The following is a 23,068-nucleotide window of genomic DNA, read 5'->3' on the forward strand; positions in this document are numbered from 1 at the left end:
ACTGATGGTCCAGTGTTGGGCAGATAAAATATATGATGCTCACTTTGTTAAAGATGGCGCTGCTGATGTGGAAGGCCGTTGCCCAGGTGATGGTGTTGGTTGCCCTTCTTGCTTGGGATGGGCATGATTATATTGACGTGTGTTGGGGGCGGGCTGTGGGCAGGCAAGATCCTTGTAGCCTGGGGCTTGGTGTTGGGACTACGCCTTTCCCACCCTTTTTGATATGGGATAGTTCACTCTCATGAGGAATCCCATTATGCCTCAGATAAGTGACTTTGTATCAGACTTCCTTATTTGTATATTGGATTAAATTTTTTGGTTTCTACACTATAAACTGTGGCAGACCAGGAACTTGTCCCTCTCAGTTCCTGAGATTAGCATTAGAGAAGAGAGCAGATAAAGGCCACGTGGAGGAGAAAAGAAGCAGCCAAGATGGCGAATGCTGAAGGAGAAGCCAGTTAGTGCAGAGTTTGTGCAGAAAGGAGATAGGGAACAGAGGTGAATAACACTAGTGAGCAAGAAAACTTTGATTCTAGGAAATTCGAATAAGTCAGTAGCTTTGTGAGCACTGAATGAGTGGGTTTTGGGGCCCACTGTGTGTATTACTTGCCCATCGGGTGCAAGCTAGGATTAATGCTAATGGTTAACCAGTTTTGGCTCCGTTGCTACATTACCGACTGTCTGAATCAAATGCGAACCTGCATGGGCCAGGCGGCTGTGATGGTGGCCGCAGCCACTGGCTTCACATCCAGCTTGCCATGTTCTCACTTGAGGTGGTGTTTGAGGTGGAACTTGGACAGGAAATGAAATAGGATAGGTGGAGAGGGAGGAGGTGGCCTGGCCCTTCCCAGATGGTAACCAACAACAGATCTCTTTAAGAGTGCCCTCCCCACTTCTACCACCCTCCCTGTCTGATGGCATTCTATAATCTGTTCTTTGTTGGATGGGATAGAAAGTCTGCCTCCAGGTGTCACCTTACTCCTCACCCCAGGACTCCAGACATCAGACATGTGGATCCAGGGAACAAACCTCTCAGGGTCTTTCTCCTATCGCTTATAAAAGTTCTCCTTTCTGGAGCTTGGAACACGCATCTAGGCTCTGGACTTGGCTCTGCTGCCTGGAAGCCTGTGAGATTAGACCTCACCATGCTCAATAAACTGGGACCACAGTGTGCTTCTGAATCTGCTTTGCATCTATAGGAAGGGCTCACAAAAAGTGGCCCCATGGGAATAGTTCATCTAATTTGAGACATGAGGCATATACCACAGAAGTAGTCTGGGTACCTTATTTGGGTCCTCACAAGCTGCCTGTGGCTGTTCCCCACTCTCTCTCGCCTCATCCCCTTTACTTACCTAGAATCCCCTGGACCACATTGCTCACTTCACATTTGGATTCTGACATGTGAACAGAAATAGAGCCCATATCTACTGAGAGAGTCCCCACCCAAAGTGTACTAAACAGCTGGGAAAACATCTATTCTGCTACAGACTGGATTTCCTCATCTTCCCCTCTTGTTCCACCCCATGCACTCACCAGGTCCACATGGGGGGGACTGGAGGACAATAACTACCTGCTCGTAGAGGCTACATGAGAAAACTGAGCTTCCTCAGAGCCCTACACCTTTTCCTTGTTCCCAGTCTCACCTGGCCATTGAGGAAGTTGATGGGGAGGTTCCACATTCAACCAAACAGAAAAGACGGTCATTCTAGAACTGACTCATTCAACATGTCCTGACTATAAACCTCAGAATGTGAACATTTCCCCCATAACATTACACACTGAGACAGGAAGAACAACACAGAAAACACTGTGACCCTACGTATTCATCAATGGATAACATTCTAGATTACTCCTCAATACTCAGAGGTTAATTCACTGCACTAATGGGGTGTGGTTTCTACATTCCCAGGACAATCATTCAGGTTCCAGGATGATCTTTCAACACGTGTTTCTCACCCAGGTTGAATGGTGGCCCCAGGGACAACTGCAATGTATGCAGACACTTTGGATTGTCATGAGCCTTTTTAAAATTTTAATTATTAATGTTAGAGAGAGGAAGAGGGGGAGACAGTCAGACAGATAGTCAGAAACATCAATCTCTTTCTGTATGTGCCCTGACCCAGGATCAAACCTATGACATTAGTGTATGCGTGTGATGCTCTAACCTACTGAACTCTCTGGTGAGAGCAAGCCATTGTATTTTTGGGGGGAAAAAGTACCAGAGAAAACCTGAGGTAATTAAAAAATAAAAAATAATCTGCTGTGGTGACAACACCAGAAGTCTTTTCTTTGCTCTTGACAGTCAGGGGCATAAACACTATTTCTAATAGTTTAGCACAAAGTGACCCCTTTTCTAACATGCAGTTTTTCTTGTGCTGTGGCAGCAGTCCAGACTGAGAAACCACCTAAGCTCTGGGCATCCAGAATTTATCTGAGCCTGGGTCACCACTCACAAGCTAGGTTCCTTTGGTCACAGAACACCTCCCAGGGTCTTTGTTTCATCACTTGTAAATTTTCTCAGTTTTATAGCTGAGAACACGCATTGCTGAAGAATCGAGACTTAGGTCTCAGCTCTGCCTTCAGAGAAGCTGAGATAAGGAACCTCTCCATGATCAATCAAAACTGGGACCAAAGGCATTGCACTGCCAAATCCAGTGCTTGTCACAACTTATAATTATTTTATTTATGTATATTTTTCATTCCCTCTGTCTACTCCATGACAGCATAGTATTCATAAAGACAGAAAGTGAATCTGTCTTATTCACTACAGACAACCAGTGTTGAGCACAGTGCCTGGCACATAACAGAAGTACAATAAGTTTTATTGAATGAGTGAATAAATAGTCATTTGTATACATATACAGATATACACAAATGACAGACACATATAGACACAGAGAGATATGCTCATGTGCAATGAACATCTATGCACACAGATGTATACACACCCAATATACCTGGGTACATATACATAGAGAAATACAATAGGTACACAGAGAATATGGGAAGAAAATGTCATAATATTAACACTAAATATCTCTGTATCGAAAATTTGTTGTTTTGTTTTCCTCATAATTTTTCTAGCATTTCTGCAATAAGAATACATTTTTATAATAAAAAAGTTGTTAAAATTCAATATACTTGTCAAATCAAGGTACATCATATTTTACAATACATTAAGAAGATTTATTTTTTTTAAAGATTTTATTTATTGCCTGACCAGGTGGTGGTGCAGTGGATAGAGCATCAAACTGGGATGCGGAAGGACCCAGGTTCGAGACCCCGAGGTCGCCAGCTTGAGCGATGGCTCATGTGGTTTGAGCAAAGCTCACCAGCTTGGACCCAAGGTCGCTGGCTCCAGCAAGGGGTTACTCTGTCTGCTGAATGCCCGTGGTCAAGGCACATATGAGAAAGCAATCAATGAACAACTAAGAAGTCACAACGAAAAACTAATAATTGATGCTTCTCATCTCTCTCCATTCCTGTCTGTCTGTCCCTGTCTATCTCTGCCTCTGTAAAAATAAATAAATAAATAAAAATTAGTGTTTAAAGATTTTATTTATTTATTTTAGAGAAGGGGGGGAGAAGCAGGAAGGATCAACTCCCATATGTGCCTTGACCAGGCAAGCCCAGGGTTTTGAACCGGCAACCTCAGCATTTCCAGGTTGACTCTTTATCCACTGTGCCACCACAGGTCAGGCCATTAAGAAGATTTAAATAAAAAAAAGTCAAAAGACAGAAGTAAAAATAGTAGAATGGGAAGTTATTGAGTGCAGGGACATGAGTTCCTAGCACAGTGCCTGGTATATGATGGGCGCTTTCAAAGGCTTTATGAAGGAAAGAAGGAAAACAAGATGAAAAGAAGGGTGATAGAGAAATCCAGGGAGAAAAAGAAGAAGAGAGGAAGAAAAAAAGAGAAAACCCAATCATAGCTAGAGAGAAAAAATGGGGGAGGACTAAGGGAGATTCATCACAATTATACACATTCACAATATTTGAGATCCCAAGCTAACAATAAAAGTTCTCTGCATTTGCCTGACCTGTGGGGGCTCAGTGGATAAAGCCTTGACTTGGAATGCTGAGGTAGCCGGTTTGAAACCCTGGGCTTGCCTGGTCAAGGCACATATGGGAGTTGATGCTTCCTGCTCCTCTCCACCTTCTCTCTCTTTCTTTCTCTTCTCTAAAATGAATAAAAAAAAAGTTCTCCATATTTGCCAAGCATTCAGAAAATATTTTTAGAGCATCAAAAAATAAATGGAACTTACTGGCTCTACAATGTTGAATTTCTTGGACGTTTCATAAACGTAATCAAGGGAGGACTCAAAAAACATGTGCCTCTCTTTGTCCACCTGTAGGTCAACCTGTAGAATGGTAGCAAATGTCACAAATTGGCACTGTCATTCGCACGTCAGTGCCTATGGAATGAACAGAATGCTGGAGCTAGAGGAGAACTTAGGTACCATGGAGTGATCTGGTTCCTTTATTTTACAAATAGGGAACACAAAGCCAAGAGATAAAAAGCAACTAATGCAAGACTTCCAGTTTCTGGTTTTATAAATACAATAAGAAGCTTGGCAGTTATCATGCCCATTCTCACAGGAGAAAAAAGCTGAAAAGGTGAAAATAAACTACTCCTCCTGGATCCAACAACTAGTTGAAGTCAGAGGGAAAACCAATGTCTCAAAAATTGAATAGAAATTTGAATATGGGGAATAAGAATGTATCAGAGCAGAAGCCTGTTGCTGCAGCCAATATCAGACTATTTCAGAACTCTCCAGTGGGTCCAACATAATAGCACATGTGGACGCTGGGCTTGCACCCTCTCAAAAACCCATCCAATGTACCCCTTTGCTTAGAACAATTCCTCCTGAAAGACAACTGAGAAACAACTAAACAGCTTCTGCACAACAAACTAGAGAGAGAGAGAGAGAGAGAGAGAGAGAGAGAATGCATAGAGAAGGCTGAGGAACCATGAGAGCTCTGCAGGAGGTGAAGGAACAGCTCAGGACTAAAGAAACCAGTGAGCACCACTGTTTACACCTCCCGGGCATGTGGATAGAAGATGGGGAGCTCCATCCAGGCTCTATGGCCAACCACAGGGCGCTGCAGCACATCCCCAGCTACCTTCCTGGAGCTAAATAAAACAGAATCATGAGGGCAGCATAGCTGGTGTAAAGAGAGCTCCTCTTCCCGGATATTGACCCAGCAGGTAGGTATGGCAGGGCGACCCTTCACCCACTGAGCTGCATGTGAATGTGGGGCCCCCCACCTAGAGAGAGTGCAGAGCTAGCAAAACACTTTGGTACCAGCTGCAGGACAATTCAACCCAGAGAAAGTGCAGAGATAGTGGGTCACTATTGGCATTACCCCTCCTGGAAAACGGGGAGCTGGAAAATGGGCTATGGTCTGCACACTGGACTCCCTGATCAGAGAAAGTGCAGAGAATGGGGGGCACTGCTGCTCGCACTGGTCGGGCTGCTCTATCCAAAGAAAGCACAAAGCTAGCAAAACCCTGCAGCCCAGTGTGGAGTGAGGGGGGCAATGCTGTGCATGTGCACAGGGCTGCCAAGCCCCGAGAAGGTGAAGAATGAACAAATTAAGGCTGTGTGTACACCCAGGCTGCCCCACCAGGACAAAATGTGGATCTAATGGGGGGTAAGACACAGAAACCAATCAGGAAACTCAGCACACACTGTGCTCTGACAACAGATAATTAAAACAGGACACGCAGGGCACACACCACGCAGCCCATTTTACACCAGGCAGCCCTGCCCAGATTAAAAGGCAAGGAGGCTCAGACGCCTCTGACTGCCCATTCAGTACCCACTTCTTCAGGCCAGGTGACAAGACAGGCACTGCATGCACCTCTCCCCAATGACAACCGGCATGGGGAAACTATTCAACACACAATGTAACAAAGACAACTTTTTAAGGACTGGGCGAGATGACTGTTCCATTCAACTCAAAGGAACAAAAACAGACAAACAAAATGTAAAGACAGAAGAATATACCCCCCCCAAAAAAACAAGGAAAAAACTCTGGAGAAATATCCTAATGAAACGGAGATGGGTAATCAAACAGATAAAGAATTCAAAGCAAACAGTCATAACGATGTTCAATAAACTTGAGAGTTGAATAAAGGAACTCAAGAGAACAAGAAAATGTAATAATTTCATCCGGCTTGAGCACAGATTTACTGGCTTGAGCGCGGGATCATAGTCATGACGCCATGGTCGCTGGCTGAGCCCAAAGACCACTGGCTTAAAGCCCAAATTGCTGGCTTAAGCAAGGGAGTCACTGACATGGCTGGAGTTCCCAGTCTGACCCGTCCTTGCGTTCCTGGGGCTGGCCCCACACGCGCACCCCGTGGGCCAAGCAGTCAGCCTCAGCGCCCTCTCCTGTGCAGCCGCGCCAGGGCCGGCGCGCCCGGTGGTCGGAGCAAGACGCCCACGGGAGCCTGCGCAGCGGCGCGGAGGGAGCGGAGGGGAGGGTGTGGGCGGCGCCGCAGGTGAGCGCAGGGCGGCCAGAACCCAGCGGGGGAGAGGCGGTCCCTTCCGGCAGCTACGCGGGGTCACGTGGCCGCGTCTCCCCCCAGGCCCCCGCGCCTTCAGGGATGTCTGTGCCTACTTCTCCCGGGAGGGGTGGCCGCCATGCGCGACTGGGAGAAAGCGCGCTGCCCCAACGTGTAGAGGAACCTGGACGCGCTGCTGCGCAAAGGTGACGGCGCGCGGGCGGGAATCGCGGGCGGCGTGAGGGCCGGCTAAGTGTCGGGGCTGCTCCTACTAGTGCTTCGGTTTCGGGACCACGATTTTGTTTCTCCCCAGGGCTCAGCGCTCATCGGCCCGCTTTCATGGTTCACCGCCGGCAGGCCACCAGACCCCCCAGCGGAGGACACTGAGGACTCGCATGAAGAATGGACTCAGAGGCAGCGAGGTGAGGGGCCGCAGGCCTGGCGCTGCCCATTTGAAACCGACCCAGGGTCAGGTCCCCAGCGTCTCAACAATAACAAGGGACAGAGCTTGCGTTTAGCAAATGAGCCAGATACAAACAGTGCATTGCGCAGTATGGGGCGATTTGCTACACTGCTTCCATGTGTAAATGATTACACATACTTGTAGATGTGTTAATGAGCAGGAAAGGTATAAAAGTATAAAAGCATGTAAGAAATAACTCATTCAGAACAGTTCTCATCACAAGAGGAAGAGGATGGTATGGCCGGTGAGCAGTGCTGCAGGACAGGGCTGCCTGGCTGCACCAGCCACATTGCAGACCGGAAAGGATTATTCATGGTGATTAAGGCAGCTGGGGTTGTGGACCAGGGTAGGGAACATTGTATCAGGCCCTGTGTAAGCCATCTCTTCAGTGTCTGGTTTTATGAGGGTGTGGTCAGTAAGGTCCTTCTGTGTTCATGGTCTAGCATTGAAACACAGCTGAAGTCCAGATGTGATCTCTAACTTGACCCAAATGGTTTCTGTGGTCCAAAGACTCTGATGATTAAGGAAGGGCAAGGACGGTTAAATGTGAAAAGGTGAAAGGATAAGAAGGAAAGGAGGCAAGGTGGTCACTGTACCATTAGACTGGACAAGACCACTCTGGAACAAAAAGACAGAAAGGATCCCTGGCCAAGTTGCTTAATTGGTTAGAGAGTCATCCCCATACAGCAAGGTTCTGGGTTTGATGTCCAGTCAGGGCCTATATAAGAATCCACAACTGAAGCCTGACCAGGTGATAGCACAGAGGATAGAGCATCAACCTGGGATGATGAGGACCCAGGTTCCAAACTGCAAGGTTGTGGCTTGAAAATGGGTTCACCAGCTTCAGTGTGGGGTCACTGGCTGCAGCGTGGGATCGTAGATGTGACCCCATGGTCACTGGCTTGAAGCCCAAGGTAGCTGGCTTGAGCAAGGGGTCACTGACTGAGCTAGAGTCCCCTGGTCAAGGCACATATGAGAAAGCAATCAATGAACAACTAAGATGCAGCTATAAGTTGATGCTTCTCATTCCTCTCCCTTCCTTCCTGTCTATCTCTATCTAAAAAATAAAAATAAAAAGAACGGTTAATCAAACACTAAATGCATAAATGAGTAGAACAACAAATCAATGTTTCTCTTTCACTTCTCTCCTTTCTCTCTCTCTCTCTCTCTCTCTCTGAAATCAGTAAAAAATTTTAATTTTTTATTCTAGAGAGAGAAATGAGAGAGAAAGAAAGTACAGGGAGGCAGACAGGAGCAGAAAGCATCAACTTCTAGTAGTTACTTCTTGTATATGTCCTGATCAGGCAAGCCTGGGGTTACAAACTGGTGACCTCAGTGTTCCAGGTCATAGCTTTATTCACTGTGCCACCACAGGTCAGGTAAATTTTTTTTAATTTAAAAAAAAAAAAAGAAAAGAGAAAGTTTTATGTTAAAGAAATGGATTTTCTGTCCAGTTTAGTTGACCTTTATTATTATTATTATTTTTTATTTATTTTAGAGAGCAGGGGGAGAGAGAGAGAGAGAGAGAGAGAGAGAAAAGGGAGGAGCAGGAAGCATCAACTCCCATATGTGCCTTGACCAGGCAAGCCAGGGTTTTGAACCGGTGACCTCAGTGTTTCCAGGTTCACACTTTATCCACTGTGCCACCACAGGTCAGGCTGACCTTTATTATATTTTTGACATGAACAGCCAATTTTTTTTCTTTTTCTTTTTTATTTTAGTAAGAGATAGAGAGGGAGGAACAGACCGGGACAAACTGGCTAAAAGGGAAAGATGAGAAGCATCAATTCTTCATTGCAGCTCCTTAGTTGTTCATTGATTTCTTTCTCATATATGTCTTGACCAGGGGCTACATCACAGTGAGTGACCCCTTGCTTAAGCCAGCTACCTTGGACATGAGCCACTAACCATGGGGTCATGCCTATGATTGCACGCTCAAGCCGGTGACCCTGTGCTAAAACTGGTAAGCCTGCACTAAAGCCAGATTAGCTCACACTGAAGCCGGCAGCCTCACGGTTTCAAACCTGGGTCCTCAGCATCACAGTCCATCCTGGAGAAGCAAGACCCTCTGGACAACACTCTGGATAAAAATTTGATAGGAGAAAATCATTTGTAGATTTCAGTTCCTCTGAGTCCTCTAGAAAGGCTAATAAGTATGGCCTCGGTATGTGGGGTGGACTTTGGATAGGCCTGGATTTAAGCTCTACTAAACTGAGAGTGAATTTAGCATTGTAGCTTTGGGAAAATCTTACAAATTCTTTGAGTTCTTGAACGCTAATGTGTAAGGTGAAGATATGGGCATGTATTCTTGGACAGTATTCAATTTATTTATTTGTGTATGTATTTTTTTAGATAAGAGGAGGGGAGATAGTGAGGCTAATCCCATATTCACCCTCACCAGGATCTACCTGGCAACCCCAATTCTCGAGTACTGAGCTGGTTTTTAGCACCTCAGGATGATGTGCTTTGCCTAACCGAGCCATTCTCAGTGCCCAGGGCCAATGCTCAAACCAGTTGAGCCACTGGCTGTAGGAAAAGAAGAGAGAGAGAAGAGGGAGAAGGAGTGGTAGAGAAGGAGATGGTCGCTTCTCCTATGTACTCGGACAGAACCACACCCGGGACATACACTGGGTCAACGCTCTATCCACTGAGCCACTGGCTAGGGATTAAATTCAATGTAAAATAACTGACAGATATACATTGTCCAATAAATACATCTCTGATAACAGCAATCATATGTTGTGGGTGTTGTATACCAGGCCTTTCCTCAATACCTAACATATACTGTGCCCTTAATAAATATTTTATGAATAACTAAAATTTGGGAATTTAAACCTCAGAATGGGAAGATCTAGAAACAAAAATGGAATTGGCCATCTGTAGTCAGTGTAGAGGCTTACTATTGTAGAGAATTTCTGAGACAATAGTTGACAAAGGAAAATACCAGAGTATGTTGAAGGACAGGTGATAATTTGATGGGAAAAGATTGTGTGCTTTCTGACAAAATAGAGACTAACACTCCAGACTCCACCAAACTCACTCTTCTCCAACTTAGAACCAGGAGAAAGGAGACTGAAGTAAAGATGTATAGCCTACGAGAAAGAAAAGGCCATGTGCACCAAGAGGTCAGCAAACCCCAGGACGATGACTACCTCTGTAAGTGACCCTGTGAAAGCATGTCATGTCTTCATACAATAATTTCATCTGGTTATTTGGCCCTTAGAGCATTCCGTTCCCCTATGGACATGCACTACAGAATTGAGGCTCAATGATATGAGTGCTTGGGCTCTCTCTCTGAAGCTCTATACGTCCAGGAACATGCACTACACCTTCCCTAATCCCTGTTGCTCTCACCCCCAGATTGTGAGAAGTGTCAGAACTTCTTCACTGACAGTTGTGACGTGCATGGGCCCCCTACATTTGTAAAAGACAGTGCAGTGGATAAGGGGCATCCGAACCATGCAGTCCTCACTCTGCCCCCTGGGTTGAGAATCAGACCATCGGGCATCCCTGAGGCTGGGCTTGGAGTGTGGAATGAGGCATCTGCTCTGCCAGTGGGTCTGCACTTTGGCCCTTATCAGGGCCAGATCACAGAAGATGAAGAAGCAGGCAACAAGGGATACTCCTGGCAGGTGAGAAGTATTTACCTCTTCCTCTGTCTTGTGGCTTCCCACATCCTTCCCATGGCTTGGTGGGACCTGCCCTTCTACATGCTAGGACATGGATGGAGACAATATGGTAGACTTTGCAGACCAGAGAGCTCCTGTTGAGAATCACAGCTTAAGTGGGAGCAAAATGGTACAAACACAAAGAATGCCTCCTCCCAGCCCTGAGTGGACAGGTCAACTCAGATGTGACGAGTAAGGAAAATATCATGTGGTCACGAGTGGCAATGCATGCAAGCTGAAAGAGCTTTGTTGACAGTAGTGTGAAATAATTCCTCTATTACCTCCTCAACCAAAAAAAACCTTTGTTTTTTCTTCCTGAAATGCAGATCACTAAAGGGAGAAACTGCCATGAGTATGTGGATGGGAAGGATGAATCCTGGGCCAACTGGATGAGGTATGGACAAGAAGTTTCTGGGAGTCATGAGAACACTCATCCCTCTCAGGCTCATACATGTTTCCTTCTCATCATGCCTCCCTCAGTGTTCTCCCTCAATCCTCTGTTCCTCTTTTTTCTCCATGTGGTCCTCTTTCAAAGCAAGAGGTATATAGAGGAAAAAAGGGGATAAAAATATAGCATATGTCCTCAAAATATAAATCTCTATGCTAGACAAAATTTAGGCACTGGAGAAAAACTGTGAGGTCCTGGGTTACACTTTAATTCAGGGGTCTCAAACTCAACTCAGCATGTGGGCCACAGAGCAAGATCACAGCCGTTCGGCAAATACAAGTAGGCCCCTAGGCTTACTTAATTTTATCCAAAATATTTTGAACTTCGTGGATTAGTCTGCAGGCCGCACAAAATTGTTCGGTGGGCCGCAAGTTTGAGACCCCTGCTTTAATTGATCTAATGAACATTATTTAAGCTGTTAATATATTCCAGTTTAGAGGAAGGTATTCATTACTTAAGCAGGTCATATAACCCATCTTCTTATGTAGAAATAGTTGCAGACACAGTGAAACAATTGATTTTACAAAACTTAATTTTTTTCATTTTTTGAGAACTACACAGTGCCAGCATACTGAAACCAAGGATAGCCTAAAGCAGTGGTCAGCAAACTGCAGCTCGTGAGCCACATGCAGCTCTTTGGCCCCTTGAATGTGGCTCTTCCAGAAAATACCACGTGCAGATACTACCTCAATAAGGAATGTACCTACCTATATAGTTTAAGTTTAAAATTTTTGGCTCTCAAAAGAAATTTCAGTTGCTGTACTGTTGGTACTTGGCTCTGCTGACTAATGAGTTTGCCAACCACTGGCCTAAACCTGTGAGGGCAGCGAATTATCCCAGCCTCCCTTCTAACTAGAACTGAGTTCTGAAGCCTGCAGATCAATGATCACAGGACACTTCCCTGAGGGGATCTTTTATCAGGGGCTACAGAATGTGAATAAGCTATTACTGTTCTTTATGATTTTGCTAAGACAAAGAGACCTCCAAGTCCTGCCCGGTTGGCTGAGTGGTAGAGCATCAGCCTGGCCTGTGGAATTCAAGGGTTTGATTCCCGGCCAGGGCACACAGGAGAAGCGTCCATCTGCTTCTCCACCCCTCCCCCTCTCCTTCCTCTCTGTCTCTCTCTTCCCCTCCCGCAGCCAAGGCTCCATTGCAGGAAAGTTGGCCCCGGCTCTGAGGATGGCTCCATGGCCTCCACCTCAGGCACTAGAATGGCTTTGGTTGCATTAGAGAAACGCCCCAGATGGGCTGATCATTGCCATCTGGTGGGCATGTTGGGCAGATCCCACTCAGGCGCATGCAGGAGTATGTCTGCCTCCCCACTTCTCCTGGGGTGGGGGGAGACCTCCAGGTTTTTATGAAAACCTGAGTGAGGCATCAAATGCTACCTAAATAAAATGTGAGGAGAATGGAGAAAGGCCTCTCAAGAAAAGATGGCCCTGGCCGGTTGGCTCAGCGGTAGAGCGTCGGCCTAGCATGTGGAGGACCCCGGTTTGTTCGATTCTCGACCAGGGCACACAGGAGAAGCGCCCATTTGCTTCACCCCTCCGCCACACTTTCCTCTCTGTCTCTCACTTCCCCTCCCGCAGCCAAGGCTCCATTGGAGCAAGGATGGCCCGGGCACTGGGGATGGCTCTGTGGCCTCTGCCTCAGGTGCTGGAGTGGCTCTGGTCACAATATGGTGACGCCCAGGATGGGCAGAGCATCGCCCCCTGGTGGGCAGAGCGTCGCCCACTGGTGAGCGTGCCGGGTGGATCCCGGTCGGGCGCATGCGGGAGTCTGTCTGACTGTCTCTCCCTGTTTCCAGCTTCAGAAAAATGAAAAAAAAAAGAAAAGAAAAGAAAAGAAAAAGATGGACTTGGACTGAGTATTGAATGATGTGAACTAATCTAGGCACAGATTCCAACATCAAGTAGCAAGTTCTGTGATATAAAACAGAACCTGAGTTAGTTTAGAGAAGCTAGAGGTCACTGGGTTTTATGGCCAATCAGGGTAAAGGGTACGTCTGGAATTGGCTTTGGAAAATGGTATTAGGCAGGATGAGCACCGTAAGCAGGACCTGAACATTGGAAGTCATATGACATGGTGACAGGCTCAGACATTGAACAGGAGGTTCTCCGGGAACACTGTGGGAGTGGGTGACATCAGAGCCTGAGTGTCAGGTGCAGAGATAGATGTGGATCTGAGAGGTAGTAGGAACTCATCATCTGTGGGTTTCTTTTCTTTCACCTGCCTCAATCCCAGGTATGTGAACTGGGATGATGAAGAGCAGAACCTGGTGGCCTTTCAGTATCACAGGCAGATTTTCTACCGAACCTGTCGGGTAATCAGGCCAGACTGTGAGCTGATGGTCGGGTACAGTGATGAGTTTGGCGAGAAGCTGGGCATCAAGTGCGGCAGCAAGCAGAAGAGAGAGCTCACAGCAGCTGGAGGTGGGCACAACTATTCTTCTAAATGGAAAGAAAAGAGAGCACTGACCTTAGAAAATTTCACAGTACACTCTAAAGTCAGTAAGATTTCAAATCAGATGCTTCAGAAATGAAGGATTGATTTCATATGCCTTTGATTCTTAGAAAAATCTTTATATTTTTACTTCCGATTTAATTTTAATTTTTTTAAGTGAGAGTACAGGAGATAGACAGATTCCTTCATGTGCCCCGGCCAGGATCCACACAACAACCCTAGTCTGAAGTCCACGCTTAACTAGCCAAGCTATCCTCAGGGACGGAGGTCAACACTTGACCCAACTGAGTTATCGGGCTGATGTTTGAACCAGTTGAGGCGCTGGCTCTGGGAGGGGAAGAGAGAGAGAAGGGAGAGAGGGAGGGGAAGAGGAACAGATAGTCGCTTCTCATTTGTGCCCTGACCGGGGATTGAACCTGGGACTTCCACATGCCAGGCCAACACTCTCTCCACTGAGCAAACCGGCCAGGGCCTGTTTTCTGAGGGCCGCTCTTGTCTAGCATACAAGGTAAGAGCAGATGTCGGATAGATGCCCAGCAGCCTGGAAATGCAGTGCCGTGATTAAGCTGAGACACTGGAAACCTTCCTGAATAAGGTGGGACAATGGTGCTGTTCTCGGCTATAGTGTGTCTTATTCTCTAGGATTTGCTTTGTTAATTTTTTGAAAATGCACTTCAGTGGGGAATTCTCTCAAAGATTACTTCATCTCCAAGTGAGAGAGGATGGTTGATTAGCTGGAGAGGGATAGGAGTAAAGCATGTAAGAAGTATGGTTGGGGGCCCTGGCTGGTTAGCTCAGTCGGTTACAGCATCATCCTGTAATACCAAGGTTGAACCCGGGTAAAGACACATACGAGAAATGACCAATGACTGCATGTCTAGGTAGAAAAATGAATAAATGCCTTTATCTTTCTTTCTCTCTCTCTCTCTTTCTTCTTTTTCTTCTTCTACTTCTTCCTCCTATCTTTGTCTCTCTAAAATCAATCAATTTTTTAAAAAGTATGGTTGAGGAAATATTTTCAAACAGGAATTCCCATTGTATATGAAATGGGCTGACACTAAATGAAATCAAGTATGAATATTTGGTGTGAGGCTTGAGGAAGGACATTTTCAGTTTATCATCTGTGGGAAACTATGAGGGAAGCAATTGTTAATTGGGGCCAATTGTCTTTCTAAACAACTGTGTTAAAAGCTACATGTATATAAGAAAGGTCAGCATTGTTCCACCCATACAAGGGGTGAAACAGCCCCTGATGCTACTTGACAGTCCCTTATCTGGCAATGCATAGAAAGGACCCTTGATATGGGCTTTCTGGATTTGTAAAGAAGATACAGTACAAAAAATTAAAAGATAAAACAGACTGTAATAAAGCAGTTGGCTCAGTGGTAGAGCGTCGGCCTGGCGTGCGGGGGACCTGGGTTTGAATCCCGGCTAGGGCACTTGGGAGAAGCTCCCATTTGCTTCTCCACTCCCCCTCCTTCCTCTCTGTCTCTCTCTTCCCCTCCTGCATCCAAGGCTCCATTGGAGCAAAGATGGCCCGGGCACTTGGGATGGCTCCTTGGCCATTGCCCCAGGCGCTAGAGTGGCTCTGGTCATGGCAGAGTGATGCCCCGGAGGGGCAGATCATCGCCCCCTAGTGGGCATGCCAGGTGGATCCTGGTCGGGCGCATGCGGGAGTCTGTCTCTCCCCGTTTCCAGATTCAGAAAAAAAAACCCAAAAAACTAAAAACAGACTGTAAAGAAACACTTTGTGGAAGACAGAGATTACACTGTCAACCCCATAAGAATGACTCATGAGAGAAAACTTAACAATAGACAAAACATATGACCCACGCAGTCTTATCAACATCTACCCTGACCAAAATTTACTCTTTCAGCAGAACCAAAGCCAGAGATACATCCGTGTCCCTCATGCTCTCTGGCCTTCTCCAGTCAGAAATTCTTCACACAGCATGTGAAACGCAGTCACCCCAATGAGATTCTCCCAGGAACATCTACAAGAAAACAGCTCCAATCAAAGGATCTCTGCCCAGAGCATCCAAATCAGCAGCAGCAACATACTGATACACACAGCTGGGATGACAAAGCTGAAGGTCAAGAGGTCAAAGAAAAGTCCAGACCTTTGCTTAAAAGGACCAGGCAGAGGAGTATTTCAAGGGCCTTTTTCAAACCTCCTGAAGGACACATGGGAAGCTCTAGTGAGCAAGAGAGAATGATGCAGGAAGTGCCCAGCACAGGCCAGGAAGTAAATTCAGTGGACACAGGCAAAGTATCTATGGGAGTGGGAATGTCAGGATTTGTAGCTGTCAAGTATGGAGAGTGTGGGCAAGACTTTGAAGATAAGTCACATATTCTCAGACACCACAGGACACACTCAGAGGAGAAGCCCTATGTTTGCAGGGAGTGTGAACGAGGCTTTGCACAGAAGTCACATCTCCTCATACACCAGAGGACACATTCAGGGGAGAAACCCTATGTTTGCAGGGAGTGTGAGCAAGGCTTTGCACAGAAGTCACATCTCCTCATACACCAAAGGACACACTCAGGGGAGAAACCCTATGTTTGCAGGGAGTGTGAGCGAGGCTTTGCACAGAAGTCACATCTTCTCATACACCAAAGCACACACTCAGGTGAGAAACCCTATGTTTGCGGGGTGTGTGAGCGTGGCTTTGCACGGAAGTCAGATCTCCTCAGACACCAGAGGACACACACAGGGGAGAAGCCCTATGTTTGCAAGCAGTGTGAGCGAGGCTTTACACTGAAGTCAAATCTCCTCACACACCTGAGGACACACTCAGGGGAGAAGCCCTATGTTTGCGGGGAGTGTGAGCGAGGCTTTGCCCAGAAGTCACATCTCCTCAGACACCAGAGAACACACTCAAGTGAGAAGCCCTATGTTTGCAGGGTGTGTGACCAAGGCTTTGCACGGAAGTCTCATCTCCTCACACACATGAAGACACACTCAGGGCAGAAGCCCTATGTTTGTAGGGAGTGTGAGCGAGGCTATACATTTAAGTCAGCTCTCCTCAGACACCAGAGAACACACTCAGGAAAGAAGCCCTATGTTTGCAGGGAGTGTGAGCGAGGCTTTGCCCGGAAGTCACATCTCCTCAGACACCAGAGAACACACTCAGGGGAAAAGCCCTATGTTTGCAGGGAGTGTGACCAAGGCTTTGCAGAGAAGTCAACTCTCCTCAGACACAACAGGACACACTCAGGGGAGAAGCCCTATGTTTGCAGGGAGTGTGAACGAGGCTTTACACGGAAGTCTGTTCTACTCACACACCTGATGACACACTCAGGGGAGAAGCCCTATGTTTGTAGGGAGTGTGAGCAAGGCTTTGCAAGGAAATTCCAGCTCCTCAGACACCAGAGAATACACTCAGGGGAGAAGCCCTATGTTTGCAGGGAGTGTAAGCAAGGCTTAACATAGAAGGCAAATCTCATACACTAGAGGACACACTCAGGGGAGAAGCCCTATGTTTGCTGGTGTGTAAGTGAGTCTTTACACTGAAGGCACATTTCCTCAGTCACCAGAGAACACATTCAGGGGAGAAGCCTTATGTTTGCATAGAGGGTAGCAAGTTATTAGCATAAAATTGCATCTCCACAGCCATAGCTATTACATGGGTCATATCACAGCTCTGAGGGGACTTCAGAAGGAGTTTACTGACCCCTCGCAAGAGTAATTTGTACAGATGTAACTGGTTAAACAAATTCTTTGCTTTCACAAAAAGAGATGAGCTATACAAACAGTTCCTTAAGTGCTATGGGAATGTCAACACCAATCCTTCATGGTCTCTTGGCCTCCTGTTCTAATAAATCTTATCACCATAACACTATGAAGACCGCCTGACCTGTGGTGCACAGTGGGTAAAGCTTTGACCTGGAATGCTGAGGTCGCTGGTTCAAAACCCTGGGCTTGCCTGGTCAAGGCACATATGGGAGTTGATGCTTTCTGCTCCTCTCTCTCTTTCTCTCTCTAAAATGAATAAAATTTAAATAAAAAACTATGAAGACCACATACCTCATTCCCCCCTGTCACTGAAACCAGAGAGTTCCAGGAGAGCCACAGAGAACTCACACTCTCATGCATAGAAACTCAACCCTCTGGAAATGTGGAAGTCTGGAGTCAATCTACTTCGCTTACTGTCCAGGGGGAGGGATTTGTGACAGACTCATCAGGAAAGGAATTACCTTGACTCCCAGGAAGTGGAGCCTTTTTTTCTAGTAGGCTCACAACCCTCCTTCCTGGGCTTCTCTTGGCTCCTGTCATCTTTCCTCTGACCTCTGTGTCTCAGTGGTGCAAACCAGGGAAGAACATGTGCTTGTGCTTGTACATGTCTGTGTACCTGGCTCAGTCTGGGCACTTGGTCTCCCTCACCTCACTGGCCTCTACAGGGTGAGCATCTCATGGTGCATACCACATGGACTCCAGATCATTCAATAGTTGCTTTGAATCTCAGCTCTGCCCTCACCAGCTGTGCTACCTAAGGCAAGATTCTCAACTTCCATTTTTCTTTATTTTATTCTATAAAATGAGAATGGTGCCTGACAAGCAGTGGAGCAGTGAATAAAGCACTAAACTGGGACACAGGACCCAGGTTCAAAACCCCAAGCTTGCCAGCTTGATTGAGTGTGAGGTTGCAGGCTTCAGTGTGTGATCATAGACATGACCCCATGATTGCTGGCTTGAGCCCAAGGTTGCTGGATTGAGCTCCTGGTCAAGGCACATATGAGAGCAATCAATGAACAACTAAGGAGCCCAAATAAAGAATTGATGCTTCTCATCTTTCTCCCTTCCTGTCTTTCCCTATCTGTCCCTCTGTCGGTCTAAAGCAAAAAGAAAGAAAGAAAAAATTGCTTTTCTCTCTCCACTATATAAAACTGCCCTCTTGATGTTCCGCTTATCTGTCAGACCTTATCCTTACTGGACTATCGCCCCTGAGACAGGAATTCCAAGAAGCTGACAAGCCGCCCCTAGGAGGGGTTCCTGACATACCAGGACTTTTACTGGGAGAGACAGTGAGACAGACTCCCGCATGCGCCTGACCAGGATCCACCCGGCATGCCCACGAGGGGCAACCATCTGCCCACCAGGGGGCGATGCTTTGCCCCTCCAAGGCATTGCTCTGCCACGACCAGAGCCACTCTAGCGCCAGGGACAGGGGCCAAGGAGCCATCCCCAGCGCCCAGGCCATCCCTGCTTTACTAGAGCCTCGGCTGCGGGAGGGGAAGTGAGAGACAGAGAGGAAGGAGGGGAGGGGTGCAAAAGAAAATGGGTGCCTCTCCTATGTGCCCTGGCCCAGAATCAAATCCAGGTCCCCTGCACAGCAGGCTGACGCTCTAACACTGAGCCAACCAGCCAGGGCCCATACCAGGACTTTTGATTCAACACCCACATGTTCGAAGCCCCCCAAGGAGGAGCATTCCAGACATACTAGATCTTTTGCCTCAGTATCCCCTCAGGCTCTCCCAAAAACTATATAACTCTCCCCTAGTTTGTAGCTGGTGCTCTTCTCCCTGGAGAAGTGCCCGGCAGGGTTTCTTTCTTCCTTTCAATAAAGCCTGTTACTCTGGTCTTCCCGACTCCCATGGATTTCAACATTTGGTGCCGGAACCCGGGACAAAGTACTAACTGCCTGGATGATCCCTCTTTGCCATCCAAATGTAAACCAGGGAAGTATGGGCAGCGGCAGCTCATCCCAGACTTACTCTCTGATTCTATTTGGACGTGTAATTGTAAGATCGATTGGCCGGTAGTATAAACCCTGTCCTGAACCCCTGCTGGATCAGAAAGGTAAAAATATTCTCCCTTCCCCTTTCCCAGTTGGCCTCCACATTTCTCTCGAAAACACCCCTTCCTGGATGGACGGTTTTGACTTTGGACCCCATATCTACGGGTGGTCTGCCTCTACTCCTTTATGAACTTCTACGAAAATCTAGACGTGCCTAGCCAGACCTCTCTACTACGTCCTGGGATCTCGGCCTTGGGATGACGACCTCTTATCTGAGTCTCTCTTTCTACGGAGATTTTCTCCACTCAGAACTGTGACTGAAGGTGAGGACCCCCCTTCTCTCACCAGTCTCCTCTACTGTGGGCTCCTCTCAGTCCAGACCGTCCAGCCAGGCTCCCCTCGGAACATGGGCTCCTCCCAATCTCAGGCCTCAGAGACTCTTCCTCTACTCCTTCGGGACTCACCCTACTCTCTGAGGTTCACATTTTGGGAGGTTTCTAGTCCCAGCGGCTAGTTTCTGCAGACTTCCTTAAAAGTCTAGGAACCTTGCCAGGTTGCTTTCTAATACCATTACAATATCCTAAGATATCTTGACAATTTCTGATGGAAAAGGCATCAGAGATTCCTTACGTGTGCAGGCCTTTCTTCTCCCTTCTCTGTAATTCTTCATTTCTGTGCTGCTGTTCTACACACAGGCTGGTTTTGGCCTAAGAAACCTCACCTAAAACCTCCGCTCCTAATAATATCTTCTCTGCGGACTCCCAAATCTCTCCTTCTCCTGCCTGACCCCTGAGTGAACCCCTCTCTTGGAACCCCTCTCTAATTCCTCTACAAATCTCTTTTGCTCTTGTCTCTTCCCTCCAAGAGCCCCCTCCCTTCTCCACTGTGTTCTTCATTCCCACCCCCCTCCTTAAAAGCTGTGGCTCTGGATGAGGTGCCTGTCTCTCTTCTTAACCCCTCTCCACTGCCTTCACTGTATTTTACCCATTTCCCTCTCCCCACCAGCTTCTGATACAGCTGTGCCCTTCTCCCTCTCGTCCTGCAGATTCTGACCCTCCTTTTCCATCCACCTGCTCACACTGTCCATCCATCTGCCTTCTCTCTTCCTCCATTCTATGCTGGCAACCCCCTGCCATCTCAAAAAACTTAAAAAAGCAGAATTGTATATTAAGCTATGTAAGTAATCTGTCTTTTCTCTTTGTTTTTCAGAAAATATCTCTAGTATAATTTTAATTGAAACAAGTAAAGCATGCTCATTTAAATTCCTTAATTCATAACTTTTATGTAAAGTCTTTGTTTAATGTGTAACTGTGTCTGTTTCTAAGGCTTTAAACCAATAATTACCCACCTCTAAACCAGGCTTACTCATCTCCAAAGACTCTCCCTGCAATACCCCCACCCTGCTGTCTGAAAACCTTCAGGGTATTATTGCCTCCTACAAGACTTACGCCTAATCAATGAGGCAATAGTTCCCCTCCATTCAGTAGTCCCTAATCTCTACAAGTTATTGCCACACATTCCCTCAAACACCGCTCACTTCAGGATCGTAGACCTCAAGAATGTCTTCTTTACCATTCCTCTTCCCCCTGACTCTTTAATTTCTGTTTACCTTTATGTGGAATGTCTTACCCTAGGGGATCAAAAACAGCCCACACCTATTTGGGCAGGCACTAGCTCAGGATTTAGCAGCATGCAATCTCAAAACAAGTACTCTCTTACAATACGTAGATGATCTACTCTTCTGCAGCCCCTCCCTGCCTGCTTCAAGGAAACACACATCCACCCCTCTTAATTTCCTTACTGTGAAGGGATATCGTGTCTTCTCTGCTAAGGCTCAACTTCACTCTAAGTCTGTAGTCTATCTGGGCATCATCTTAACCCCCACCACCTGAAGTCTCACCTTAGATCTAACTCAGAACCTTCACAATCTCCAACCACCTACCACCACAAATCAAATATTTTCTGTCCTTGGTCTAATAGGCTTCTTTAGACACTGGATTCCAAAGTTTGCTCTCTTAGTCAAGCCCCTCAGTGACATCTGCTGTACATGGCTTTTAAGGTCTATAATGACCAAGGAAGTACCAGAAAAGGAAAATAAGGCCCTAAAGAATTCAGGAAATACCAGCTTTTGGCATATGCTCTTAAAGGCTTCAGAAGCCCTAAAGGGCTTCATAGGATATCATCAGGGCCCTCCTCCAGAGTGGAAAGAAAGGTTATTGAACTGAAGCCTGCCAGGCTTCCTAGCCCTACCTATAGACACGTCTTTTCTGTGGAAAAAGGAATACGAGAAGGTAAGCTGCTCCCTTGCTCCATGGAAGGAGGATTCGGTCTCTTCTAGCCCTGCTCCAGCTACCTGTGATCTGACCTTGCCCAGCATTCTGGGAATTGCCACTGAAGGCCCAAGGACATCATTCAGGAACCTAAAGTATTTCTTCTAAATAGCAGGTAAACTAATCTTATTTCTTGTAAACACAAAGGCCATCTACACTGCCTTACTTGAATATTTGAGTTTTATTTATCTCTCAAAGATCTCTACTGTGGGTATTGACAGTTTGATTTTGTTGCTATATATAATGTATACTATATCCTTTATACCTCTTGTCTCAATGCCCCATTCCTATGGTGGCCTGGGACCTGCTGCTAATTCCAGCTAGAAGCAGTGATTAATAGGACCTAAACTCTAATGCAAAATATAGAACTGTAACCACCCCTTCCCTAAGTACTTGTAGGATTTATAGTTTACTCAGCAAACTGTTCAAAGACTGTTCAAGAGGCGATTCCAGCAGTACATCACCCAAGGACTGACTTTCACGTGGACAGGTCCACACACCGTGATCCTGACAACTCCCACTGCTGCTACGGGTAACTCTTTCATCCACCCTGACCATATAGAGCTCAGAAATAGAGAAACAAATTGACTCCTTGTCCTTCTAGTCTCTATTCATGTCTCAGCCTGCCTCACCCAATCAGGGGTTTTCTCATATGGGACCAACACCTATATATGTCTGCTTACTAATTGAACAGAAACCTGTACCCTAATCTGTCTCATCCCAAATATCAACCTAATCCTACCCCATGAGCCTTTTTTAATTCCTAGTACATTAGTCATGAATCTAAGATCCAAGCAAGCTGTAGAGGTAATCCCTCTTCTTGTTGCTTTAAAAATCTCTACAAAAATAGGTCTAGGGGCAGGGGGACTGGCCACATTCCTGTCTTATTCCTACTCTATCTCTCTCTTTCTAGCCCAGTGAATTTGTATACATGGAATTGTAAGGACCAAGGAAAGATCAAATTGTTAGATTTAGGAAAGTGTGCTGGAATTGACAAAGTGTAGAAGCAGAGACAGGGAGGTAATGATAGGGACCCTGTAAGGCTGAGAACAAAGGAAGACAAACATTTTCATTCCATTGGTCACAGACCCTTATCAGAAGTTTATGTTTGAAATTCGCCAATGAGCTAGACCCAGCCCCTGTTGCTGTGCTGTGTGTGACCCCCTTAGCCAATAGGTAAGTACCAGATCTGCTTCTGTTAATGCTTGCTTACTTAGGATATATAGCTGTAAGCGCCAGGGGCGATTCCCGTTTGTAGCTGCTTGTGGGTACATTGTTTCCGGACACCTGGGAATTCACCCCTGCGCAGGTTAAACTGGCCAATAAAGAAACATCTATACTCCTGAAAGTCTCCGGCATCTGTTCTCATACCCGGTGCATGCTACATCCTAGGGGCACATCCGGGATCTCCCTCGGTGTAGTTTTTGGGTCAGAGACTGGAGGAACA

The 23,068-nt window shown here is 46.5% G+C and overlaps 2 protein-coding genes across 2 annotated transcripts in view; both read left to right on the top strand.

Annotated features, from left to right (window-relative positions):
- Positions 1–6,711: 6,711 nt before the first annotated feature.
- The window catches only part of LOC136334095 (histone-lysine N-methyltransferase PRDM9-like), a 51,231-nt gene continuing 34,874 nt past the window's right edge, over positions 6,712–23,068 (top strand). Inside the window, exons 1-2 of the mRNA XM_066273877.1 lie at positions 6,712–6,717; positions 6,825–6,933. The gene's annotated coding sequence lies outside the window, so the exon portion shown is untranslated. The remainder of the gene's footprint in view (positions 6,718–6,824; positions 6,934–23,068) is intronic.
- Positions 6,863–17,521, top strand: LOC136335002 (histone-lysine N-methyltransferase PRDM9-like). The gene is made up of 6 exons (XM_066275982.1): positions 6,863–6,933; positions 10,030–10,130; positions 10,335–10,606; positions 10,969–11,036; positions 13,335–13,522; positions 15,431–17,521. Exons 1-6 carry the CDS (start codon positions 6,914–6,916, stop codon positions 16,984–16,986), a joined length of 2,205 nt encoding a protein of 734 aa, XP_066132079.1. The 5' UTR covers positions 6,863–6,913; the 3' UTR covers positions 16,987–17,521.

The sequence above is a fragment of the Saccopteryx bilineata genome, chromosome 4 (assembly GCF_036850765.1).
Source record: "Saccopteryx bilineata isolate mSacBil1 chromosome 4, mSacBil1_pri_phased_curated, whole genome shotgun sequence".
Taxonomy (NCBI): domain Eukaryota; kingdom Metazoa; phylum Chordata; class Mammalia; order Chiroptera; family Emballonuridae; genus Saccopteryx; species Saccopteryx bilineata.

What these genes read in the sequence shown, in the direction of transcription:
- LOC136335002 (XM_066275982.1), top strand. Translation starts at nt 6,914, where the DNA reads ATGGACTCAGAGGCAGCGAG. An exon ending in ATGGACTCAGAGGCAGCGAG is followed by an intron (nt 6,934 to 10,029) that starts GTGAGGGGCCGC and finishes TCTCCAACTTAG; the next exon opens with AACCAGGAGAAAGGAGACTG. An exon ending in CCAGGACGATGACTACCTCT is followed by an intron (nt 10,131 to 10,334) that starts GTAAGTGACCCT and finishes TCTCACCCCCAG; the next exon opens with ATTGTGAGAAGTGTCAGAAC.